The sequence below is a fragment of the Ursus maritimus genome, unplaced genomic scaffold, assembly GCF_017311325.1.
Source record: "Ursus maritimus isolate PB19 unplaced genomic scaffold, ASM1731132v1 scaffold_12, whole genome shotgun sequence".
In the NCBI taxonomy this organism is placed as follows: domain Eukaryota; kingdom Metazoa; phylum Chordata; class Mammalia; order Carnivora; family Ursidae; genus Ursus; species Ursus maritimus.
The window spans coordinates 5,740,248-5,767,833 of NW_024423564.1; the positions used below are offsets into that span (position 1 = coordinate 5,740,248).

The window sequence follows — 27,586 nt, forward strand, 5'->3', positions numbered from 1 at the left end:
CCCGTGACAAGAAGGAAAATATATGTGCCTGAGCCTTCCTTCCATCCCATGGTGGGAGCACCACACTGAGCACACAGGACAAATAGACGTGCAGCTCTTGAAATGTGGACAAGGCTTAAATAAGTCTGCAGGAACCTTTTAAAAGTTGAGTTTATTCAACTCTTGCACAGCCTAACAATACATATTAAGTGTGTATCATCTGTGCCCTTAACGGACTCACAGATGACTGAGCTCGTCACTTCTTTGTAATTTTTTCTTTATAAAATATTTTTTTCCCTTTGGTTTTAATTATCGGCTTACATATTTGGGGGCATATAAGCGGTGTTTGGGGGTGATGTAAGACCTACTTTCTCTTATATTGAACTAATATTTACTATACCGATTCCCAGGTCTGAGCATCTGGTTTCATTTCTAAGCAGAAATGAACCCATTTTTCTTGGTGCTGAGTCAGCATTTTCTCCCCAGACCCAGGGCTCCCCGTACTTTCTGGAAGAAAGAGCTGACCGTGGCAGAACAATGCTGAGCGGTGGCCAAAGAAAGCTTCAGAAGAGCACCTCACTCCTCCCAGCCGGAGCTGAGGTGCTGGTTTTTATGTTGAGTCTCCTCTGTTTCAGCCCTTAAATCACGAATTGGTAGGAGAAGCATTTTCAAAACAGCAACAACAACAAACCATTGAGATGTTCAAGGAGCCTAGGATTGAAATAGTAGGGTGACATATATGATAGAGTTGGGAAACGCTGACAGAGAGCTAAGGAGTAGAATCTGAAGATGTGTTTTTATTTATATACAATTAGAAGGATAAACAGACTTATAGAAAGGGATTTTCAGCCCAATTAGTGAATAATGTTGGTTGCTTTTTTTTTTTTTTTTTTAATCATACTCTATGCTAACATGCCCTTTATGGAACCGATTAGATACAGTGGTTATTCAGCCAAGGCTTTGGTGTGCAACCTGCAGTTAAAACAGGCACAGTGAATGCACAGTTGACGTTACAGCATTACTAAGGTGGCCCTAATAATAAGAGGCTTAATATTTGCACTTGAAACCTTTGGTTCCCAACACCATACCCAAGCTGAAAGTGTTTCGAAGCTAGTAGGCAGCCTCCTTTTGATGTATTTTATTCACTTGGAATTAAAGACAGAAGCTCTTTCTAGCTAATCACAAAAAATATTTTTTTGCTAGAATAAGCACATTCTGATTCGTCACTTGCTTTCAGGTGCAGTAATTAAAATGAAGGTAATCATGAATTTTGGATCCACTACGTACCTTAAGACCGGAAGAGTGTTAGCTACGCCTGTCAGATAGCTAAGTACGTTCTCCCTTTGGTTTGCGCACCCACCCTCTCTTCTGGAATAGATCAGATCCCCCGGGCTGGTGTTGCCCCCTGGTAAAGCTGTTTCTGTTACAAAATGAGCCAATGAGTATATTGACTAAAGCGGCATTTGCGAAGGAGATAGCGCCTGAAATAAAAACGGAGCCCTGTTTTGTAAAATGCTGCTTTTTTATCCCCTGCACTGCGATGGGACTGTAGGTTGATGCTGCAGACGTCCCCATGAGCGAGTGCCTGTGGGCTAGTCCCGAAGCGGTTTTCTTTGTGGCTTGCCTCCTGTCCACTGGGAAGCCCGTTTTCCTCTCATTTTCGTTCTTTTCCAGCTCTCTCTCGTGCTTTTGAACACAGAACCCCCCATCCTCCCACCACCCAAACTCCACATTCCAGCCCCGTGATTTCACAGTACCAGGCGAGCTCCCCTGCCAGGCCGGCAGGCTGCCTGCTGACTCTTGCAGGGGGAACAGATGGGAACATAAACTCGCCGCAAAGGAGCAGGATACTCTGTATATTTTTAAGACCAGGAATCCAGTTCTCATTTAGAGGCTGTATTTTTTTAATAGCTCCTTGAAAATTGAACAAAACATTTCTTGTTGCTCTTATTTCTTGATAACATCATTCCCTCTGCGTGGATGTATAGAATCACAGAAACTAGAGAATGGAAAAGATATATTAGATCATGTCTCGGCCATTCCCAGTGGTTACAGTTCTTTTTTTCCCACACTCTGTCCTCTATAGTGCTTTTCTCTTTTAGTTTTCTCAAGAATTAGTTTTTCCATTTCTCCTGGGGAATAATTCCTGAGTTTGACCACGGAGGAATGTATGTGCAGATAGATATCCATAGTCTTTTTTTTTTTTCAGCCTGATAGCCCGACTCTTCATAACCCTTTCTTTTAGCATAAACAGCCCCTCTTCGTCCTAAGTCAAGTATTTCTGGATGGTACTTTTTTTTTTCTTCCATTTATTAAGTTCAGAGCTTGTTTTTCTGCTTTGCTTTCTCTCTTCATCAATCAGTCCCTAAAGGCCATTAATCATATTTTTACCTCACTGAAAGCTCCTTTGCTTATTCCCATATCAGGAGCCCAGAGCTGGTTGAGCTCCCACGGTACTAAAGAAGCCTCATTGATATGTGCTTATTCTATCCTCTCTCGCTCTCTCTCTCTCTCATCCCTGGCCCCCAGCCTCAGTTCACGACCACAAACTGTTTTCTACAAAAAATGTTTCTAAATTATGATTTGGGGAATTAGTCATATTAGTCATCTCAAGGCCATGTGTGTGCGCGTGTGTGCGCGTTGCCCGTGCATGTGGTTTTAGGTGGTAAGATTCTATTTGTTCTCAGTTACTTAGAAGATATTTTTCATATCCTTGGAGCCACAGATCTTTCAGGTCTCCTGAGTGCTTGGATCAAGTATAATTCTGGACCATGGAGCTATGATGCATCAATAGAATGTAGCATTCTATTTTAGAGCTGTCATCTCAGAAGTAGAGAGGAAAAGAAGCAGATACGGGGGAGACAGACTGTATTTGTAGGATTTAGAATTCTTGGGGAAAGGGAAGGGCAAAATTTAAATAGCCTTGACCCACACATATCTAAAGAAGATTCGCTCTTAAAAGCTAGTATATAGACTAGGTATATAGACTTTTTATTATGTCACTTTGGTTTTTTTGAATATATATCTCAATTATATTGAGGTATAATTGACAAATGAAATTGTAAGATAGACTTATTTTGCTTAGCGTAATACCCTCTAGTTCCATCTATATTGTTGCAAATGGCAAGATTTCATTTTTTTGGTGGTTTTTATCATATGATCTCACTCATATGTGGAATTTAAGAAACAAAACAGAAGATCATAGGGGAAGAGAGGAGACAATAAAACAAGATGTAATCAGAGAGGGAGACAAACCATAAGAGACTCTTAATCTTAGGAAACAAACTAAGGGTTGCTGGAGGGGAGGGGGTGGGGATGGGGTAACTGGGGGATGGACATTGGGAGGGCACATGATGTCATGAGCACTGGGCGTTTCATAAGACTGATGAATCACTGACCTCTATCTCTGAGACCAATAATACATTCTATGTTAACCAATTGAGTTTAAATTTTAAAAATTTTAAAAATAAAATAAATAAAGGAAAAAAATTGTAAGATATTTAAAGTGTATATCACGGTGATTTGATATACATATGCCTTGTAAAAGGCTCCCTCCACCTTGTTAATTAACACACCACCATCTTACATGTTTATTTTCATTTATTTGTTTTTGGTGAGAATATTTAAGTTCTACTCTCAGCAAATTCCACTTATACAACACAGTGTTATCAACTGTAATCACCATGTTTTACCTTAGATCCTCATATGCTATATGGTTTCCTGGATTGGAGGACCTAATATAAAAACACCAGTTCTCCCCAAAGCAATCCATAGATTCAATGCAATCTCAATAAAACCCCAATAGTTTTTTGTTGAAACTTGACAAGGTGATTCTAAAATGTACAGGGAAGGGATGCCTGGGTGGCTCAGTCAGTTAAGTGTCGGCCTTCAGCTCAGGTCATGATCCCAAGGCCTTGGGATCAAGCCCCACATTGGGCTCTCTGCTCGGCAGGGACCCTGCTTCTCCCTCTCCCTCTGCCTGCTGCTCCCCCTCTGCTTGTGTTCTCTCTCTCTCTGACAAATAAATAAATAAAATATTTTTAAAAATTAAAAAATAAAATGTATGAGGAAGTATAAAAAGCCAAGGATGGGTAGGCTAATTCTTGAAGATGAAGGTAAAAAGGACTTGCTCCACTACGTCCCAAGACTTACTAAAAAGGCACTGTGGTACTGATCAGAGATAGACACACAGACTGATGGGACAGAATAGAAAGACCAGATACAGACACAAGCATAAAGAGATGCTTGATTTATGACAGAAGTGGCATTCCAGAGTAATGGTCAAAGCCAACCTTTTCCATAAATGGTGCTGGAATTATCTGACATCTCCATATGGGGGGAAAGGAAAAAAAGGAATTGGATGCCTACCTTACACCATATGCAAAAAACTCCAAATGGATACAGACTTAAATGCGAAAGATAAAACTTTAAAGCATACTCACACATGCATATACATATGCTTTATATGTGAGTATATGTATAAACACTCTTATCTTCGTGACCTCAAGGTATTGAAAGATTTCTTGTATGCCATGAAAGTCTGTAGTCAAAAATTATATATTTGGTAAAATTAAGAGTGTCTCTTCATCAAAAGATAACATAAAGAAGACAAATAGCTATACAATGAGCGCATATATTGGCCATACATGTAATTGACAAAATATTAGTATCCAGGATATATAAAAATACCTAAATCAATAAAAAGACAATCCAATCTGAGAAAAATAGGCAATATAACTTCAGTAGGCTCTCCATAGAAGAGGAAATAAAAATGGCCAATAACCATAAGAGATCTCGATTTCTTTAATAATCAAAGAAATGCAATTAAACCATAGTGAGATTCCACATCATATCCACCCTATTAACTCAAAATGAAAATACTGGCAGTGTTGATGAGGATGGGGAGCAATAGACATTGATGGTAGAAATTGCAGTATGTTACATACTTAGGAGGGGGTTAGCACGCTGTAGTACACATACCTTATGACCCAGTAATTAGGTATATACACTAGAGAGAGTTGGCTCATAGAACACAAAGATACATGTATAAGAATGTTCTTTTTTTTTTTTCTCTCCATAAGTTTTTTTTTTTGGAAATTGGCAAGCCTACAGAAAAGTTGCAAAATTAATGCAACGAATGTGATAAAGCCTTACTGGATAGCAGGTAGTGGAAAGAACATACATGGGCCTTAAAGTAAGTGATACCTGGCTTGACATCCCAACTTCACCACTTACTAGCTGTGTGACCATGGGCAATCTCTAAAGATCGGTGAGCCTCAGTTACCTCATCTGTAAATTGCAAATTGGAGGTAATAAAATGCCTACTGTATTGGGTATTGTAAGGATTAAAAGCATTAATGTATATCAAGTCCTGAGCATAAATGCCCGTAACATAGTTGTCCAGCAAATTATGGCTGCCATTATTAATATTTTGCTGCTGTTGTTAAAAATGATAATGACTCGTTTTATTTCTTCAGAACCTCTGAATGACAGCACATTTACTGATACATATTCATTTTTCATGTTTCATTACAGAATGCAAAATGATTCAAGAGAAAAATAGCATTTTTTTATCCTGTATTACTTTTTTCCTTCTCACTTTCCTATTGCAACTTCAATGTTAGAAAGTACAAACCAGAAAAACAAGCCCTTAACAAAAATGTTTTTATAATGTAAAAAAATTATACAAAATTAAAAACTCCTTTTGAAGAAATAAAAGAGTGGTTTTATCAAAAGTAAAAGGAAACTAAACCACAAAAAAGTTAAATAACTTGATCAAGAAGCAATATTAGAAATGGTGTGTAGGTTTTCTAATTTCTAACCCAAGATCCTGAACACTAAGTTGTAATATCAGCAATTATTTTTAAAAAAAGCTGAATTAAGAAAATAGCAGTAGCCTTTAGCCCTAATGCTGTGACTCCTGGCCTTAACTACAAAATGAATGAAATCACATGAAAAACTGTCAAGGCCCCTTTAATCTCCAGTGAAATTTGATTCTATGTCCGAAGTCTTTCTCACTGACCCCCAGATCCACAGTCATCTTTTCCTCTTGGGAGCTCTGCCTTACCCCACTATTTATGTTTGCAAACCGATTGTGATCATGTTGCCACACTGTACTGTTACATATCTCTTTGTAAACCTATCCTCTCTCTCCAATTAGATTGCATCTCCTGGGGTTGCAGACTTTTTCTTATGTACCTTCGTATTTGTATGTTTTTGAGTGAAAAAAAAATCCAACCACGTTTTAAATATAATTTTCTGTCCTAATAGCACCTAATAGAGTGCTTTGCCCAGGCACAAAATAAATGCTGGATATATAAGGATAATGACTGTCAGATTGCAGTTGTAAAAAATAGACCTAGTTGTCATTGCTACAGTAACATGGGCATAGGATTCATGGATTCTGCCTCGAAAGCAAATGCTTGTTTTCCTGTGTTCCAGAAAGATGCTGTGAAGCGAGTATTCTCTGGCATTCAGCCTACAGGAATCCCCCACCTCGGCAATTACCTGGGAGCCATTGAGGCCTGGGTGAGGTTGCAGGAAGAGCATGGCTTGGTGCTCTACAGCATCGTTGACCTACACTCCATCACTGTCGCCCAGGACCCAGCCCTCCTTCAGCAGAGCATCTTGGACATGACTGCTGTTCTTCTTGCCTGTGGCATAAACCCAGAGAAGAGCATCCTTTTCCAACAATCTCAGGTCAGCTTCTCAGATTGAACCAAGAACACTTGCATTTTCTAGTTATTTGAGGAAAACTTTGAATGAAAGTTTACATAGCTCCTGTCTGTGATTCTTTTAAAATTGTTCAAGAGTGACTTCATCAGATGTGATGATTTCATTTTAATGTTTACCCTATATTCATATCTTTAAATGTCATTATAAGCAATAGTATTTTTCACCTTTTCCTCCACTATTCTTGCTTCATTTACCAAAACGTTACATCTCGTTAGTACTTGTAAGTCTGGAATTGTTTTTCTCTACTGGGTTGTATTCAAACTGCTGAATTCATACTGTTGACTAATCTCCTGGTGATCAAGGATAGAATTTAGTAACCAGTGGTTTTGCATAATTTCAATGTTGCTTTACTGGGTAATGCATTTGGAAGGCCTAGTGGATAATTCCCATTGTTCCTTCTTTGTGTAATAGCTTTTGAGAAGACTTGAGAGAACTAGCTAGGAAATTGGAAGACAATGTCCAGTCTCTTGAGTCCAAGCCAAGAAAGGCTTCAGAACAAAGCCAAAATATTTGACTGATATCGTCACTATGGATGAATCAGTTTACTCTTGGACGGGCAGATAGCCTGGACCAGAGACAGGGCACTTAAGAGACTCCATAGCAAAGAAGATGAAAAATTTAACTGGATCATGCCCTCATTACATATCTGCTTGAACCTTGTGACAAAGCCACAGCCCAGGAACAGTATGTTATACATGTTTGCTACATGTTAACATGTATGCATGTGTGATATGGGTTATACATGTGTGTATCTCCTGCCTTGATCATAAACTTCTGACAATCGTCATTTTTATGTATATCACCCACAGAACTTAGTATAGTGATTCACAGAGAGTGACCCTTTAAAAAAATATGTAAGAAATGAATATCTTCAAAAGTAAATACATTTATCAACTTAAAACTCGTTTCCAGCTTAGAAATAATGTGATAGAGTAATAGACTCTGACCATGAAAATGTCCATAAAGGCAATTTACCTCTATTTCCTTCCTCAAAGTTGGTCAGAAAGCCTTTATTTACACATAACTTTTCAAATTCAATCTTGGACTGATCTAGTTGTTTTAAATATATAAATATACTTGCTTATGTTGGGCAGATACCTGTGTCCCTATAATTTCCATCCACTCACTTGACTTACGCTCTCTAAAAATACATGGTAAATCAACTGTCTTCCACATGACTACTCTTCAAATACTCAGAGACATCTGTTACACACTAGCCTTACCCTACAGGTCCTTACCCCATAGGTCTTACCTCCTTCAAGCTAGTTGTCCCACCTCGGGAGCACTCTTGCTGTCTACTTGAAAGAAATGTGCCTGTCCTATTTCATGAAACAATCTTTATTCACACTCTTCAAGCCTGTCTCCAGCATTATAATGCCGATCATTAGAACCACTTCGTAAGTTACCTGATACATCTTCACTTCATCTAAGCTGTTTTTGATACAAGCTCCCTTTTGATTCTTATGTGATACCATTTCTAAAAATCGTATTCCCAGTACTTATTTCCATACTTCTGGAAGGCAAAAATGTCTGCATCTCCACAAAGTAACCACTTGCCAGACTGCTTTGTTAAGTGACGTTTAAAATTAAAGGCTCATTTTCAACCACATCCAGTGCTTGCACTTTGAGCTCATACCCCCAGGAATGATCACCACATTATAATTTTTATCTCCTTTTTGAAGGATTTTGGGCAGTGACCTCCACAAGCATCTAAAATTTGCAATAATTGAGGTCTCTTCTTCAACGGGGTACTTTGGTGTTCAAAACAGCAATTGAAAGGGTCACCCACAGTGTGGGACTTTGTAAGAATTCCCTCATAAATGAGGGATCATGAAAGTCACCTTCCTTTTGATTTTTTTTATGTTATGTAGTGAGCTCCTTGGTCCCAGGAGTTGTGGGTTTAGGTCAGAGAGGGCAGGTCACTGGTGTTGCCTGTTTCCTCGGTGGCCTCATGCAGCTCCACACTGCCTCATAGGTCCCCTGCTCCCATCCCAGACTGCAGCTCCCTCCAGGGAGTTTGGGTAGCTTGCCAGGAAAATGTGAGCGTAGTACTCATCTGCCTACAGTCTACACTTTGTCCCACAAAGACAGTATGCAAGACTTCCTCAGGTGTCTTTCTGACCTCAAGACGTATTTGGGCTGGGCCATTTCCTTTTTTAACTCAGGCAACCAACCTGAATACAACTCAGCAGATGGACTGGATATCTTACCAGGTTTTCTTTCCTTCGTTTAATTATTTAATAAAGAAAAATTGAAATATGCATAGAAGAGTAGGGAAACTAGTGTACTGTATCCCCATCACTTACTAGCATTTTTTTTTTGTCTCATCAATGTTGTTTTTTTGTTGTTGTTGAAGTATTTATTTAGATTTATTTATTTATTTATTTGAGAGAGAAAGAGAGAGGGGGGAGGGGCAGAGGGAGAGAAAGTCTTAAGCAGACTCTGTGCTGAGCGTGGAGTCCAGTGCAGGGCATGGGGGGGGGGCAGTGCTCATCGTGGGGCTCAATCTCACAATCCTGAGATCACAACTCTGAGTCAAAACCAAGAGTCAGACGCTTAACTGCACCACCCAGGTGTCCCGGTGGTGGTTTAAGTATTTTAAAGCAGATAACACACATCATTGCATTTCAGTCCCTAAATATTTCAATGTACTTCTGTATAAACCGAGGAAATTTTCTTACATAACCACAATATCGTCATCACACCTAACAAAGCTAATGATAATTCCATATGATCATCTAATACCCAGTCCATATTCAAATTATGCTGATTTTCCCAAAATGTCTGTTCTTTTTTTTAATAATAATTTTTTATTATGTTATGTTAGTCACCATACAGTACATCCCAAGTTTTTGATGTAAAGTTACATGATTCATTACTTGCGTATAACACCCAGTGCACCATGCAATACGTGCCCTCCTTACTACCCATCACCGGCCTATCCCATTCCCCAACCCCCTCCCCTCTGAAGCCCTCAGTTTGTTTCCCAGAGTCCATAGTCTCTCATGGCTCATTCCCCCTTCTGTTTACTCCCCCTTCATTCTTCCCTTCCTTCTCCTACCGATGTCCCTGCTGTTCCTTATGTTCCATAAATGAGTGAAACCATATAATTGTCTTTCTCTGCTTGACTTATTTCCCTTAGCATAATCTCCTCCAGTCCCATCCATGTTGCTGCAAATGTTGGGTAATCGTTCTTTTTGATGGCTGAGTAATATTCCATTGTATATATGGACCACATCTTCTTTATCCATTCGTCTGTTGAAGGGCATCTTGGCTCCTTTCACAATTTAGCTATTGTGGACAATGCTGCTATGAACATTGGGGTGCATATGGCCCTTCTCTTCACTACGTATGTATCTTTGGGGTAAATACCCAGTAGTGCAATTGCTGGATCATAGGGTAGCTCTATTTTTAACTTTTTAAGGGCTCTCCACACTGTTTTCCAAAGTAGCTGTACCAACTCCAAAATGTCTTTTATATTTGGCTTGTTTAAATAATGATCCAATGAAGGTCTACACATTGCATTTTTTTCATATATTTTTGTTTATTGCTCAAGTTTTATTTTTATTTCCCATAAAGTTAATCCTGCATTTGAAAAGAATTAAAAACTTAGATTTTTAGGGGCACCTGGGTGGCTTAGCCAGTTAAGTGTCTGCCTTCAGCTCAGGTCATGATCCCAGGGTACTGGGATGGAGCCCCACATCAGGCTCCCTGTTCAGCGGGGAGCCTGTTTCTCCCTCTCCCTTTGCCGCTCTCTTGCTCTCTTTCTCTCTCTCAAATAAATAAATAAAATCTTTTTAAAAAATTAAGATTTTCATGCTCCCACCTTTTTCATGCCTTTGATATGTTAATTGAGTTTCCTTTTATTCATTATAAAATTAGCTCTTTTGAACATAAAAATAAACCTTATAATTTTTTTTTGCTTTCTCTTAGTGCTAGTGTGTATTGGCTGATGGTTAGTGGCTATAAACTACCATTCACATAGTTGCTCATCACCAGTTTTAATAGTTTGTAAGAAACTCTGCTTGCCTAGTGCCCATAGAGTGCCCGGGCATCAGTTCCTTCAGAGCGGCCGTGAAGCTTCTAGTTGTTCAAGGAGGATAGTGGGAAGGTCTTCCTCATGCTGTATCTTGAAAGTATGAAGGACAGGCTGGATTTGCTTCTTAGAACCATTCTCAAGTAGGAGTATAAGTGGAAAAGCTAGTGTCCCTGAAACAGTGATTATTCTAGACAGCTGGCCCCATATTTGCAGTGTTCTAGTAGGTGGAAGAATCCTCACGGTGTTTGTGTTGTGTGTCTTATCATACAGTAGTCAACAACTGTCTTTATCAGTCTGTGGAGTCTCTAATAGATGCAGACTGAAAAGAAAACACTCGTAGCATTGTCATATTTAGAAAAAAAATGAGAAGTCATTTTTATTAGAAAACTAATATTTTTAAATGTGTAAGATCTCAAAATCCTTTTCATGTATATGACCTCACTTTTAATCCTCAAAAGAGCACATGAGTTAGGCTTTACTATTCTTTCACATGTGAATAAATTAAGGTATGAAAAGATTGAGTAAATTATAAAACATCCTTAAAACCATCTCTGAATGGTGCCTGGTACTTAGTAAATGCTTAACAAATATATCTTCTTAACCTAACCTGAAGTCATCCAGGTGACAAATCCAGGACTCTTTTTTTTTTTTTCTTCCTAAAACACTGCTTTTAGAAGGTGTTCTCACGGGAGGGAGCCTTATGCTACCTCCCCACCATGCCTTTGCCTCAGTAGCTGACGGCAGAGGGGCAGTGGAGAGCCAGAACTGACCCCAAGATCCTCATTATTTCTTGCCTGGACAGTCCTCTCACCCCTTCACTCCTACCTCAGGCTTTCCTGGCAGCAGGCCTCCCCCCAGCACTGTAGCCATGCTCATCTTTCTTCCTCAGATACCTCAGCACCTCTCTCCTTACCCTCAGGGTAAAAATCCAAGCTCAGTTTCTAGAAAGCCCTTCAAGAAAGAGGCCCCTGATATAGACAGACAGATACATACATACATACATACATACATACATACATACGTACATGCAATGGAATATTACTCAACCATAAAAAAGAATGAAATCTTGCTGCTTGAGACAACATGGATGGATCTAGAGAGTATAACACCAAGTGAAATAAGTCACTGAAAGACAAATAGCATATGATTTCACTCGTGTGGAATTTAAGAAACAAAACAAACGAGCAAAGTAAAAAAAAAAGAGAGAGAGAGACAAACCAAGAAACAGACTCTTAACTGCAGAGAACACACTGATGGTTCCCAGAGGGGAGGGCGGCGGGGGATGGGTGAAACAGGTGATGGGGGTTATGGAGGGCACTTGTCGTGATGAGCACTGGGTGTTACATGGAAGAGTTTAGTCACTATATTGTATACCTGAACTAATATAAGTATACTAGAATTAAAATTAAAAAATTAAAAGAATGACGCCCCTGAGAACATCAGGCCAGTGTTGTTTCCTCCTCACCACTTTTTAATCATCAGGTTATTTTTACTCAGATGATCTGATTAACTTTTACTAACAACTCTTTAAAGCAAGAGTTGGGGGTGGTTCTGGTTTTATTTTGAGAAAGTATGGTAAATCAGTTCTTAACTTACAAAGTGGGTAACTTAAGAGATCATTTCTACATTTTAACAGTTTTTTGTTAGCTCCTCTCTACTGGGAGTTTTGTGATGCATGGTAGCATTTAATTGATCATTAAATATGTAACCAAGAGGATAAGAAGTCAGAAAACAATTATACTTAAAGTGTTGTGAGCCAATGCCAGCTAAATTAGATATACCTACATTCCCTGCCCACACACAGTTATTTACAAGTAAAATTAAGAATTTTTGAAATTGCGTGTTAGAGAAAAATATTTTTTTATATTATATAATGTGCTCTTTCCCTGTCTATCCATTGTGTTAAGCAAAGTACTTGGAGCTAAATATAAAGACTAGTTCCCCCAGGTGCTATTGTTGTCCAGGGGAGTAAGTTCTAGCAATCATTTGAAGTAGGGAAAGAATTTAGCTGTGTTATAATGCTTATTTTACCAATAATTTTCATCTCCAATCCTTTGCATTCTTTCTCAGCAGTCTGACTGAAACAATTTAGACTTATTGAAGATTTTTCTCATTATTTTCTTTTTCTTTCTCTCCCACTGGCCTCTAGTCATGGCGCTTCCCCTAAAATATGTTTGCCATATGTGGGGAATTTTACAGAGCCTCTCCTCTGAAAGGTGTGTGTGTGTGTGTATGTGTGTGTGTGTGTGTGTGAGAGAGAGAGAGAGAGAGAGAGAGCGCGAGTGCACGCCTGCCTGTGTGTGTTTGGCAGGGGTTTCCATCCCAATGCCAAAGTCAATGGTCTTTTATTTCCAGCAGACCTGCGTGCACATCCAGTCTGATTCCCACAGCTGTCTCTGAGGTGCACGTCTCCACATCTTTAGTTGTTACTTTCCTTGTGAACTAATCACCGTGCAGATGGAAGATAAAAGCCGGAGTTCATAGCTTTGGGCACTGGCTCTGTGCCCAGGCTAGGAGAAAAGAACAGTTTTGACCAGCGGACACCGTGTTACAGAGCACCCAGAACTCTCCGCGGAAGAGTTGAGGGAGGAGAATGGAATCTGCAGCCTTGGAAGGTGGCTTCATTCTCTAATTAGAGTTATGTTTTGTTTTCCAGGAAACTCAAATCAAGAATAATAATAATGGATAATAATAAATAATAAGCAAGCTCTCACATGAATCCTGGCTCACTGTATACAAACACAAGCTGTACCTGACCCATGTCCCTTATCTCAGAGGTGTGAGACCAGCAACACCTAAACTTGGATGGACAGTATCACGTTTTCCCTCATCCCAGGAATTTTAGAAGCCTCTTTGAGTACAGATTTTTATTTGTTGGGCTCTCATAGTTGTTAGGCGACCAACAACAGGTGCAACATACAACTCATAATAGAAAGGAAGAAGGGGCACCTGGCTGGTTCAGTCAGTAGAGCACGAGACCCTTGATCTCGGGTTTGTGAGTTCGAGCCCCATGTTGGGTGTAGAGATTACTTAAAAAATAAATTTAAAAAATTTTGAAGAAAGGAAGCAAACAAACGTCCACATGGATTAATGGACTTGAAGAATCAATCTGTAAAATTGGCATTTCCTCCGAAGTTTCTCGGGAGAGACAAAGGATCCAAATGGCCCATGGCAGAAATAATAAAGAGAAGTTAGGAAAATCATTATACAACCAAACTCCTCATGTATTTCTTTCTCTAAGAAGTTTCCACTAGTACCACTTTCCTTGCCTACATCTATAGTCCTATGTGACTCGATGAGCAAGTGAGAGTAGTTTCGCTGCCTCCGTCCCGGGCCACAGGATGATGTCATATCTTAATACTTTCAAGAAGAGTTCTGGTTTATTATCAGAGCAAGAGTGGAAAAGCACAAGTTTTGCAGCCGCATCGAGTTGGCCTGAATCTCACTGTGACCTCTTCTTGTTGTCACACACTGGGCAAGTTCTCTGAACCCCTGTTTTAGTGTCTATAACAGGGATATTTGAATAATATGACATATAGTACTGGTAAATAATACCCTTTTCTCTTGCCCTACCCCTACCTACCCCGCTGCATACAATACTACTCCCACCCGTCTTCTTTTTTCTTATTTTAAGGTTTTATTTATTTATTTGACACAGAGAGTGGGGGAGAGAGTGCACAAGTACGGGGAGCGGCAGGCAGAGGGAGAGGCAGGCTCCCCGCTGAGCTGGGAGCCAATGTGGGGCTCGATCCCAGAACCCCGAGATCATGACCTGAGCCGAAGGCAGACGCTTAACCAACTGAGCCCCCCAGGCAGCCCTCACCCCAGGCTTCTTGATACTGTAAAGATTTAAAGGTGGAGTAGAATTGGAAAGTGGAGGTCAAATTAATGACAGTTCCTGCTGTCACACTCAATAATAAAATATTTTCTGAAAAGGTAATTGTTGAAGGTTTTTTGGGACCTTCTTAAATAGTTCAGATATTCAGAAAAGCAGGAGGATGAATGGTTGCTTTTTGAAATACTAACCTTTGGGCATACTTGCTTCATAGTTGCTTAGTTTTGCTTCACAAACCTGTCCCCCTGAAACAAATAATACATTATATGTTAACCTAAAAAAAAAGAAATAAAATATTACAAGTATAGTGGAAACTTTCTGTTCTCTCTAATCCCATTCCACTTGGTAACCACTGTATTGAATTTGATACTCATCATTCCAATGTATGTATTTTTTTTAAAGATTTTATTTATTTATTTGAGAGAGAGAGAGAGCACAAGCTGGGGGTTGGAGGGCCAGAGGGAGAAGCAGACTCCCCACTGAGTGAGGAGTCCAACACAGGGCTTGATCCCAGGACCCTGAGATCACCACCGAGTGAAGTCTGATGCTTAACCGACTGAGCCACCCAGGCGCCCCTCCAATGTATGTATTTATATTTATATTGCAGAGGATTTGGCTGTAACAGGCCATATTATTAATTTTGCATGCTTTAAACTTAATGCACATAGCTTCCTGCATCTATATTTTTGCGTGCAGCATTTCTTGGCTGAGATTTGTTCATTTTGACCACTCTACAGCATTCCATTGTCTGGCTCTATCACAATGTATCCATTTTCCCAGCAAAGAATATTTAGGTTTTTTCTCTGATTTTTTTGTTACTGTAAACAATACTGTAGTGAGCAAACTTGTATATGCTTTTTATGGACACATGAAAGACTTTTCTAGTTATACATACCTGAAGTGGAGTCATAAGGATATTATGTGACATATACATCATCAGCCTTACTGGATATCGTCAGATTGCTCTTCAAATTGGGATTCCCATTTACATTCCCACCAACAGAAGAGGAAGGGAGAGATTACTCTCTGTCTACCATGTGCGCTCACAGTGGAAAGGCAGCTGTCTGAATACCAGGGAAAGAGCTTTCACCAGAACCTGACCCCGCAGGCACCCTGAGTTCAAACTTCCAGCCTCCAAAATTGTGAGACAATAAATTTCTGTTTCTTAAGCCACCCTGTCTGTGGTATCTCGTGATGGCAGCCCTAGCAGATTAATGCAGAACACTCAGCCAGTACCGTCGGTGGAAGGCTTGTTCTTGGATAGGAAATTCAATATTGTTAATATATCAGTTCTCTCCAACTTGAACCATAGATTCATTACAATACCAATTAAAATGTTGTAGACACTGACAAATTGAATCTGACATGCATATAGCAATACAGAGAGTACTTAGAATAGCCAAAACAATTTAGAAAAGAAAACACAGTTTTCTTTCTAAGGACTTATGCCACCTTTCTTCAAGACTTACTGTCAAACTATGGTAGTCAAGAGAGTGTGGTCTTGATAGAAGAATAGACTAATAGATCAATGGAAAGGAATAGGGAATCCAGAAGTATACCCACATCCAGAAGCCAAATGTTTTCAACAAAAGTGTCAAACCATTTCAGTGGGGGAAAGGTAGTCTTTTCAGCAAATGGTGTTAGTTATCCAACTGGATAGCTACATGGGGGGAGGGAATGAACCTTGCCTCTTACCTCACACCATTCACAACAAATCAGCTGAAAACTACCATAGATCTAAATGTGAAAGTGAAAACTATAAAACCTCTAGAGTAGTTCATGGGGGAAAATCTTTTAGACCTTGAGGGTAGGCAAAGATTTCTTAGAAAGTACACAAAAAACATTTAACTTAAAAGAAAATGTTGATACGTTTGACTTCATGAAAAGATAAAGCTTCTAGTTTTTAAAAGGCACCACTAAGAAAATGAAAAGGTGAGCCATAAAGAGAAAATATGTGTAACACAAACACCTGACAAAACTTTGTGTCCAAATGTATATAGAACTCTTATCTCAATAATATAATAAGACAGCCTAATTTTGTAATTGGCCACTATATTTGAACAGACATTTCACAAATGAAGAAGTAAGCACGTGAAAAATTCAACATCATGGTCATCAGAGAAATGCAAAATAAAACCATAGGGATAAACCATTTCACCCACTTGAATGACTAAAATTAAAAATACTGGCAATACTAAATTTTGGTAAGGATATGAAGCAGCTCAAACTCTCAAACATTGCTGAAAAGAGTATAAAATAGCGATTTCTTACAAAATTAAACATATACTTACCACATGACCCACTAATTCCAGTCCTAGGTATTTACCCATGGGAAATTAAGACATTGTCTACAAAATGACTTGTACAGAAATGGTCATAGTATTTTAGTTATAATAGCCCCCAAACTCCATGCATCCATCAACTGGTGAGTAGGTAAACAATTATAGACTATTCGGTCACTGGAATACTATTCAACAATGAAAAAGGAGTTTGTAACTATACAGAGTCTCAGAAGTATTATGTTGATAGGAGCCAAGCACAGAAGAGTTCATATTACATAATTCCATTTATATAATATTCTAGAACAGTCAGAACTAATCCATAATAACGGAAAACAGATCAATGGTCTCCAGGAGCAGGGCTGAGGGATTGACTGCAAAGGGGCATGAGGGAACTTTTGGGGGACATAGAAATGTTCTGTGTCTTGATTGGTATGGTGGTTACACATGTGTGTAGATGTGTCAAAACTCATTGGACTGAACAGCTAAAATAGGTCCATCTTACTGTGCGTAAATTATGCCTCATCAAAGTCGATTTAATATTTTTAAAAATTTTTAAATAAGTAGGCACTTAGGATATTGTTTTTTGTTTTTTTTTTGTTTTTTTTTTTTTTTTTTTTTTTAAAGATTTTATTTATTTATTCAACAGAGATAGAGACAGCCAGCGAGAGAGGAAACACAAGCAGGGGGAGCGGGAGAGGAAGAAGCAGGCTCATGGCGGAAGAGCCTGACATGGGGCTTGATCCGACAACGCCGGGATCACGCCCTGAGCCGAAGGCAGACGCTTAACCGCTGTGCCAACCAGGCGCCCCCACTTAGGATATTGTTATTTCAAGTAGAAAAAAAGAGAGAAGCCCTCGGAATTGTGTAGGAACACTACAGATATTTCCATGTAGCTGTCATTCAGACACTTTAAATGACACAGGCAAAATAGATATGGCATGAAAATTTCATATGATCTTTGAGTCATCCATTCATAGTGAAACCAAGAAGCCAACTGCTCACAAATTTAGTAAGTAAACTAATTGTTTGATTTGTTGTTGTAGCATGTTCCCTGTGCTTTTCAAATGTTATAGATTCTAAACTAGCCAGAAGCACTGGGAAACCAAGTGTTGCAACTGTTGACCCCACTGCAAGGAAAGTATGAAAGAGAAAGTTTGCTTAGGGCAGTGCTTTGAATTTGATTGAAGGGATTTTAACTGCCAAGAATATCAGGAAATTTTAGTCAAGAACTAAAAAGAGCTTAAAATAAGGATATGAAAACCATCTTATAATGTAAGATTTTCATTATTTTTGTTTTGAAATTGATGTCTTTCCTTGTCTAAACATTATTTATCCAAATCAAAACAAACAAAAAATACCTAGGACAGCCATCTTTTACAAATGCATTTTCATTTTTTCTTTTAAGATTTTATTTCTAAGTAATCTGTACACCCAGTGTGGGACTTGAACTTACAACCTCGAGATCAAGAGAGACAGGCTCCATGGACTGAGCCAGCCAGGCGCCCCTACAAACACATTTTCTACTTCTTTGTGTTATATCACAGGATTAAGAACACAACCAAGTGTTTGTGTTTTTAAGGAAACACCGTGTGACCTCTTACCTGGGTTTAGTCTTTTCTTAATTCTTAAATGTCTTTACTTCTCTGATGCATTGACATATTGACCCCTTCTTCCTTTTAGGATTTTCTCTTGACTCCAATGATATGGCAGTAACATATTTTTCTTCTACTCCTCTGATAGTTCATTTGTCTCCTTTATTGACTCCTCTTCTTTAATTCCCCAGAATTTCTGTCCTGAGATACAAATTTCTCTCTATATATGTATTCCACCTTCCTGAAGTCTTACCTTCTTCCATAACTTTCAGCCATTTTCTCTCCCAGCCTTTTTCGCTAGCCCTGACCTATCTCCTTAATTCTAGACTTGCACTTCTAGCTACCTTCTAGATATCTCTATCTGGATATCTTTTCCAAATCTCAACTTTAACATATCTGAAGCCAGAGATTTCCTTTTTACTTCTGACCTGCTCCTCCACCTGATTTTTAAAAATAATTTGAGGTGAGATTCATATAACATAAAATTAGCCATTTTTTTCCTACCTTGAGAAATAGGTTTGATCTATATTTTTTTCTTTACATAGCCTTTAAAAAAATTCTGGTAAAATACACATCACATCAAATTTAACATCTTGGCCATTTTCAAGTGTACCATTCAAAAGTGTTAAATATATTCCCATTGTTGTGTAACCAATCTCCAGAACTTTTCATCTAAGAAAACTAACGCTCTCTACCCATTAAACAACTTCCTATTCCCCTCCTCCCCCAGCCCCTGGCCACCACCTTTCTACTGTCTGTTTCTATGAGTTTGGCTACTCCAGGTAATTCATATAAGTAAAATCATGTAGTATTTGTCTTTTGTGACTGGCTTATTTTACTTAGCATAATGTCCTCAAGGTTCATCTATGTTGTAGCATGTGCCAGAATTTCTTTTGTTTTTAAGGCTGAATAATATCTCATTATATGTATATAATGCCACATTTTGTTTATCCATTTATCTGTCAAAGGACATTTGGGTCACTTCCACCTTTTGGCTAATGTGAACAATGCTGCTGTGAATATGGGTGTACAAACATCTCTTTGAGACCCTGTTTTGAATTCTTTTGTATATATACCCAGAAGTGGTATTGCTGGATCATATAGTCATTCTATTTGTAATTTTTTGAGGACCACCTTACTGTTTTCCATAGCAGTTGGACCATGTTGCACTCCCACCAACAGTGTACAAGGGTTCCAATTTCTCTATCTCACCAACACTTGTTATTTTCTGTGTTTTTTTGGTTTGTTTTTATAGCAGCCAAGCTAATGGATATGAGGTGATATCACATTGTGGTTTTAATTTGCATTTCTGTGATGATTAGTGTGGTTGAGCATCTTTTGATATGTCTGTTGGCCATTTGAGTATCTTCATTGGAGAAATGTCTATTCCAGTCCTTTGCCCATTTTTTAAATCCGATTGTTTGTTTGTTGAGGTGTAGGAGTTATTTTCTCCCATTTTGTAGGTTGCCTTTATACTTTGATTGTGTTCTTGGTTTTAATTTTGATGTAGTCCAAAAACCCTCCATTATTTTGTTGGACCTAAATTCCCAGGGCTATCAGATATACCCACATAGAAATTTAAAATAGAAGCTTTCTAAAAAAATACATTTACCAAAAAAATAAACTGTCTGCCATCAAGTCTCTTCTCCTTCCTCAAGGTAGCTAATTTTGGGAGTTGCTTGTGGTAGATTGTGATTGTTTTAATTATTCGTGTTCATTTACTGTAAGAACAGGGATCAGCCAAACTTTTGTGTAAAGGCATAGATCGTAAATATTTTAGGCTTTGCAAGCCACATGCAGTCTCTGTCACCACTGCCTCTTCTCCTTTAACTCCTTCTCTTTTGCCTTCTCCCCCGCCTCTCCCTCTTTTATTTGACTACCTTTTAAAAATGTAAAAACCATGGGCTGAATGAAAATAATCCACAGGCCAGAATTGGCCTGTGAGCAGTAGTTTGCTAACCCCCATGTATGAGGATTATATGTCCTCATCCATTGCCATGTGACTGTGAGTGCATCCTGTAAGAGGGTGTCTCTTCCTGCTCCACTGATGTTGGGCTCATCCATATGACTTGATTTAGCCGTGGAAAGTGATTGGGCATTTTGTACACGATGCCTAAGCAGAATGTTTAGAAGCAATTCCATGTTTGTTCTAACTCTGCTGCTCTTTTCCTCTAGCTTAAGAATGGCATGTTCCAGGTAAAGAGTACTCCTTCGGTTTGGGTCTTGGAATAAGAAGGTGTATAAAGCAGAGTTATAGCCAGCCTACAGCTACCAATATGTAATGTGTATGAGAAAGAAACCATTACTGTAAGCCATTTATATTTGGGGTTATTTGTTACTCAGCATAGCTTAGAAGTAGCTTACTGATATAATGCAATAGATTTTTTAAAAAACATATGTACACATACACACATATACACAATAAGCAATAGAATTTAAACGGGGGTGACTTAACAGCAGGCTGATAGAAGCTATTTATTTAGCTTTGGAAGTATTAGACTAAAAAAAAGTATAGAAAAATCCAAATGTATACACAGAGATGGTCATTGCAAGCATCAATACTGACAGTAGAAGAGAGTGGGTGAGAGTTTATTATTGATAACATAATTCTTTTAATTAAGATCAGATCCCCAAACAAGGTTCTGTTAAAGGGATTTGTCATGGGGACGATAGGAGTCCAATAAAAATAACTCAGCATGAAATTGCTCGTTTCAAGAGGATACGATAAATGGGAATTTGTGAGTCTGAATAGTCTTCCAGGTGTTCTAACCAAAATTTATAGGACCTGATTCCTGGGAAGATCATGTTTATATGGGAAATAGTAAAATTGTAAGGGACACCGAGGGTATCTTAGACATTTGATCCAGTACTTACTGAACCAGCTAATTGTTTGAGTGGGTTTGATTGATACCTAGCAGCTATAGCTTTGGGAATCATGGTATTCCATACTCTTTTTGTTAATTAAATATTTTTGAAAAAAAAATTTAAATGCAGCAAAATACAGAGAATAATGTAATAAACATTCATGTTTCCAAAAGCAAGGGTGAATATTGTTAACATTTTGTCATATTTGCTTGACTTTCTTATATTAAAATAATTATAATAAAAAATAATTATGAAGGTGAAGGCCCCTTTAATCCTTCCTCTTGCCTACTCCCTATACCCCTCCTTGCTGCATCCCTTTTCGCTCTCCCCAGGCAACCAAAATCGTGGATTTGGTGTGTATCGATCTAACCAATTTGTGATACCTGTTTTCACCTGTAATTTCATGAACAATATATAATATTTTTATTTGTGTGGTTTCTAAGAATTATATAAGTGATGCCATATTGGAGTACCTTTTAGCAATTTTCTTTTTTCATACAACAGTATGTTTTTTGGATCTCATGTTTATACACGTAAATATAGTTCATTTCTTTTATGTGTTGTATAGCGTGCTATTATATAAATATGCTGCACTTTATTTAGACATTTCCCTATTAATAAATCTTTTATTTCATTCATGCATTCACTTAACAAATATTTATTGAGCATTTACCATGTCTTGGATACTCTGCTAGGTACTCATGTTGTATCAGTGAAGAAAATAGACAAAAATCTTTGCCACCATGGTACTTACCTTCTGTTGGGGTGACACAATATAAATAATAACTATAATAAATCAGCCAAACATAAGGTATATTAGAAGGTGATAAGTTATACAGAAAAAAAATTAAGGGATATTAAGAGTGGCATTGAGGGAAACAGATTGTTATTTTAAACAGTGAGGTCTGGGAAAGGCCCCTTGATAAGATGTATTTGAGCAAAGATAAGGAAAAGGAATTAGCCACATGGATATCTGGGGGAGGAGAATCCCGATCACAGAAAAGAGCCAGTGCAAAGCCCCTAAGGTGGGAACATGCCTGGTGTGTTCAGGGAGCACAAGGAGGCCAGCATGGCTGGAGGAGAGGAAGCAAAGGGCGAGGGGTGGGGGATTGGAGTCACAGACATTACAGGGTTAAATGGGAGATGATCGTGCCTGGTCTGATATGCCATTGTGAGGACTTCGCTTTTACTCAGAGGAAATGAGAAGTGCAGGGTTTTGAACAGAGAAGTCATATGATCTACGTTTTTAAAGGATCACTTAGGCTGCTATGTTGAGAATAGATTGTATGAGAAGTCGGTGGAAGCAGGGAGCCCAGTTAGCAAGTTATTACAGTAACCCCCCCCCCCAGCTGAGGGTTGATGGTGCCTGGGCCAGCGCAGTGGGGGAAGTGGTAAAAAGCGGTAAGATTCTGAATATCTTTTGAAGGTAGAATTAACAAGATTTGCAGATGGATTAGATGTGGAGTGTGAGAGACAAAGAGGCATGAGAGTGTCGCCAAAGTTTTTGCCTAAGTAACTGCAAGGATGGAGTTGCCACCAACAGAGGTGACGACTGTGGACAGAGCAAGTTCAGGATGGAGGAGCGGAAATTCAATTTTGGATGTGTTGAGTTTGAGGTGTCCGCTAGGTATCCACATAAGATGCCCAATAGATAGCTGGATATGTGAGTCTGGAGTTGAGCAAAGAGTCTTGGCTGGAGTTATAAATTTAAAAGTCATTAGTTATATAGATTGTATTTAAAACCATGATTGTATCTAAAGCCACGATATGCGATGAAATTGCAAAAAGAGTGAGTGGAGAAAAGAATAGAAGAAATAAATCGAGGACAAAAACCTGGGTGTTTGCAGTATTAAGATAATATTAATATATTAATTAATATCAATAGAATAGTAATGGTTTATCCTAGCCCCTAGCCTTGCTGGCAGTGGTGCGTGGTTGCAGTGGAGTGGGAGAGGTGAAAACTTGACCAGAAAGGGCTGGAGTGAGAAGTGAGTCTCATCAAACGCCGAGACAGCCCTGGTATCTATCTTCATTGATGTGAGCCCATTCTCCCCACTAACCATTTTGAAAGGATCTGGAGTTGGCTTTGACTTGAGGACCACATATTCCCGTGTGAAAGAAAATAGAAATCATGCTACAGATCAGAAAATCTGGATTCCTACCCATCACCGGTCTATCCCATTCCCCCACCCCCCTCCCCTCTGTAAGGAGGGCACGTATCGCATGGTGCACTGGGTGTTACACGCAACTAATGAATCATCGAACTTTACATCGGAAACCGGGGATGTACTGTATGGTGACTAACATAATATAATAAAATATCATTAAAAAAAAAAGAAAGAAAAAAGAAAATCTGGATTCCTGTAATAATGTTACCTCTATTGCCACAGAATTGCTGATGCCTCAAGGGATAGTTGTGATGAACTGCACCTGCATAGTTATTGAAAATATATCAAAAATTCACTCCTTTAAAATGTAAATTTACTGGCATTTCATGTATTCAGAGTGGTGCGTCCATCACCAGTCAATTTTAGAACACGTTCGTCACTCCAAAAAGACACCCTGTGTCCATTGCCTCTTCTACCCCCTCCCTGGCAAGCACTAATCTACTTCGTCCCCTGTGGATTTGCCTCTTCTGAGCATTTCATACAGATTTGGAATCATGTAGCATGTGTTCTTTTGTGACTGGCTTCTTTTATTTAGCAAAATGTGTTCAGTGTTTAGCATTATCAGTACTTCATTTGTTTTTATTGTTGAATAATATTCCATTGTATGGATATACCACATTTTGTTCATTCATTCGCCAGTCACAGACATTTGGGTTGTTTCTGATTTTAGCTATTATGAATAATGCCACCATGAACGTTTGCGTAATGTTTTGTATGTTTTCAGTTATCTTGATTTACACCAGTATACCAAGTATAGTAACTCTGTATTTAACATTTTAAGGGACTGTTAAACTGTTTTGAAAGTGGCTGTGTCACTTTGTATGAGGGTTCCACCACCAATGTATAGGGATTCCGAGTTCTCCATTCCCTTCCTAAAACTTGTTATTGTCTGTCTTTTTGAATTTTAGCTATTCTGGTGAGTGTGAAATGGGATTTCAATGTGGTTTTGATTTATATTGTCCTAATGAGTAATGATGTTGAGGTTCTTTTCGTAGCCTTATTGGCTATTTGTATATCTTCTTTGGAGAAATGTCTTTTCAAATCCTTTGTTCATTTTTAACTGGCTTTATTTCTCTTTAATTATTGAGTTATAAAAGTTTTTTTTAATATTCAGGATACAGTTCCCTTATGAGAGGTATGATTTGCAAATATCTTCTCCAATTTCGTGAATTGACTTTCATTTTCTTGATGGTGTCCTTTGAAACACACAAGTTTTTCATTTTGATGAAGTCGAATTTGTTTTTTTCTTTTGTTGCTTGTGGTTTTGGTGTCACATTTAACAAACCGTTACTTAACCTAAGGTCATGGAGATTTACTCCTATGTTTTTTTCTAAGCATTTTATAGTTTTGGCTGTTACATTTATGTCTGTGATCCATTTGAGTTACTTTTTATCAATGGTGAGAGGTTGGGGTCCGGTCCAGCATCATTCTTCTGCCTGTAAATATGTGCGTGTGGATATTTACTTATCTCACCACCATTCGTTGAAAGATTGACCCTTCCCGCGTTGAACTCTGTTGGCACCCTTGGTGAAATGGATTGACTGTAGGTGTATGGATTTATTTCTGGACACTCAATTCTATTCTATTGATCTACATATCCTATCCTTATACCAATAGTGCATTGTTAGTTTACTGTAGTATTACACTAACTGATTTTTGGCTGTTAAGCCATGCTTGCATTTCTGGAATAAATCCCATTTGATCATGTTGTGTAATTCTTTTTATATGTTGCTGCATTTAGTTTATTAGTATTTTGTGAAGGATGTTTTGCATCTCTATTCATAAAGGCTATTGGTCTGTAGTTGTCTTTTATTGTGATGCCTTTGCCTGGCTTTGGTATCAAGGTAATATTAGCCTTTTAGAATGAGTAGGGAAGCATGCTCTCTCTCTTTTTTTTTTTTTTTAATTTTCTGGAAGAGCTTATGAAGAATTGGTATTTATTTTTTAAATGTTTGTTAGATTTCACTAGTGAAACCCCACACACACTTAGGGTTCATTTTCGTCATTGCTGATCGTTTAGTGGCTTTTCTGAGGCAATTCTGTAAAAGTCTGTCTTCACTGTCATGTCCGGCCACTGCAGTCTGTTGGGTTAGCCTAGTGTTCAGGTGACACTTGAACAGACATTTCCAAATGCCTTGATCCTACGTTTTTGACCCTTTGCTGAGGGGTTTACACAGGGCCTCAAGGTGAGCCAGAGGTGAAAGGTTAGGGTCTTCTCGGGTCTGTGCTGGACACGTATGTGTCCCCTTAGATGCCCACAAATATGTCAGGTTTTTCCAAAGCACCTCATGGCCATATCACTTCCCAGCTTTTTCCTTTAAGTTTTTGGCTAGCCCCTGATCTTCCCCTCCTGGTATCAGCACCTCAGGCAGCTGCAATATTAAATCATTGCTGCTGATTATCTCTGGAAATTGTGCTCTGGATAGGGGTTTTCCCAATGAGTGAGTTCTAAGTGAGGTCAGATAACAACACGCCCTGCAAATGGGGTTTTTCCACGGAGCTGTCAGCTCAAGTAGTGACACTTCTCTGCAGATGAGAATGGTCTTTTTGAGAAGCTCCAAACCCAGTCTTCCCCTTCTAGTGGCTGTGAGGCTGCCAGTTTTCATAGCTACCACAGACATGGGGCAAGGATGATGGGAATCGGGTGAGTTAAAATGCCACAAAATGCTGTTGCTACTGAGATTCAGATATTTTTCTTAAATAAGTACTCTTTACATTATTGCAGGCTTTTGGTTAATTTTCCAGAGCTCTGTAAAAATTGACTTTGACAATTTTTCCTAGTGTTCCCGTTACCCTGATGGGGGAGCAGATTTTCAGAGTTTGTTACTCTGCCATTCTAGAAGGCCCTCCACCTTGTTTCAAACACCAAGACATTTTAATTTTATCTTCTTCAAGACCAAATGTAGTTAGATTTTCTAGCCTTTTATCTACTTTCACAAACTGAACACATCCGTGAACTCATACCCATGTACTTCTTCATGCTCCTTTCCAGTCACTAACTAGCCCTCCCCCAAGATAACCTGTTTTTAAACTTGGTATAATTTGAATTATTGAGTATATACTTTTTTGTGTCTGGCTTCTTTCACTCAACGTTATGTCTATGAAATTCATTCATGTTGTTGGATGCAGTTGTTCATTCATCCTTGCTGCTCTAGTATCCCATTGTCTGAAGATGCCACAATTGATCTATTCTGCGTGGGTGGATGTTTGGATGGTCTGCAATTTGAGGTTGTTACAATGCGTTCTTGGACATATATCTTTGTGCATATGTGCACATTTTTGTTAGGTATATACCTAGAAATGGAACACCTGGGTCATTTGTTGTATGAATGTTAAATGTTTGTGTCAGTTTTCAACATTTGTATACCAATTTACCTTCCCACAGGAGTGTATAAGTATTATATTTACTCAATATCTGTGCCATACTTGGTATTATTTGACTTTTTCATTTTAATCATTCTGCTGAGTATGTATGGTATCATATTATGACTTTAATTTGAACTTAATGCATTTGGCCCATTTTCATAGTGTTATCTGTTTTTTTTCTAATCAATTTGTAGGAATTCTTTTTTTCTTAAAGATTTTATTTATGAGAGAGAGAGAGTATGAGCTCAGGGAGTGGGGGAGGGAGAGGGACAAGCAGACTCCCCACTGAGCACAGAGCCTGATGAGGGGCTCAATGTGGGGCTCCATCCCAGGACCCCGAGATCATGACCCTTAACCAACTGAGCCACCCAGGTGCCCCAATTTGTAGGAATTCTTTACATATTCCATATACCAATATATTCTGTATAGGTTTACAAATATCTCCTTCCACTCTGTGACTTCCCTTTTTCCTCTTTAAATGGTGGTGTTTGATAAAGAGAAGTTATTAAATTTTACGTAATTTAATTTATCAGTATTTTTTTGCTTTATGTTTAGTACTTTTGGGATCCCGTTAAGATTTTTTACTGGCTAATATGCACCCCAATGTTCATAGCAGCAATGTCCACAATAGCTAAATCGTGGAAGGAGCCGAGATGCCCTGCAACAGATGACTGGATTAAGAAGTTGTGGTCCATATATACAATGGAATATTACTCAGCAATCAG

General features: G+C 38.6%; 1 protein-coding gene and 1 long non-coding RNA gene across 2 annotated transcripts in view; both read left to right on the top strand.

Moving 5' to 3' along the window:
* Window positions 1-27,586, top strand: part of WARS2 (tryptophanyl tRNA synthetase 2, mitochondrial) — a 96,550-nt gene that overhangs the window by 42,104 nt on the left and 26,860 nt on the right. Inside the window, exon 2 of the mRNA XM_008706359.2 lies at window positions 6,421-6,678. Coding sequence (XP_008704581.1) covers window positions 6,421-6,678 — 258 coding nt within the window. The remainder of the gene's footprint in view (window positions 1-6,420; window positions 6,679-27,586) is intronic.
* LOC121102028 lies at window positions 12,936-13,463 on the top strand. Its single transcript, XR_005834035.1, has 2 exons — window positions 12,936-12,969; window positions 13,112-13,463. It is a non-coding gene; the product is annotated as an uncharacterized LOC121102028 (long non-coding RNA).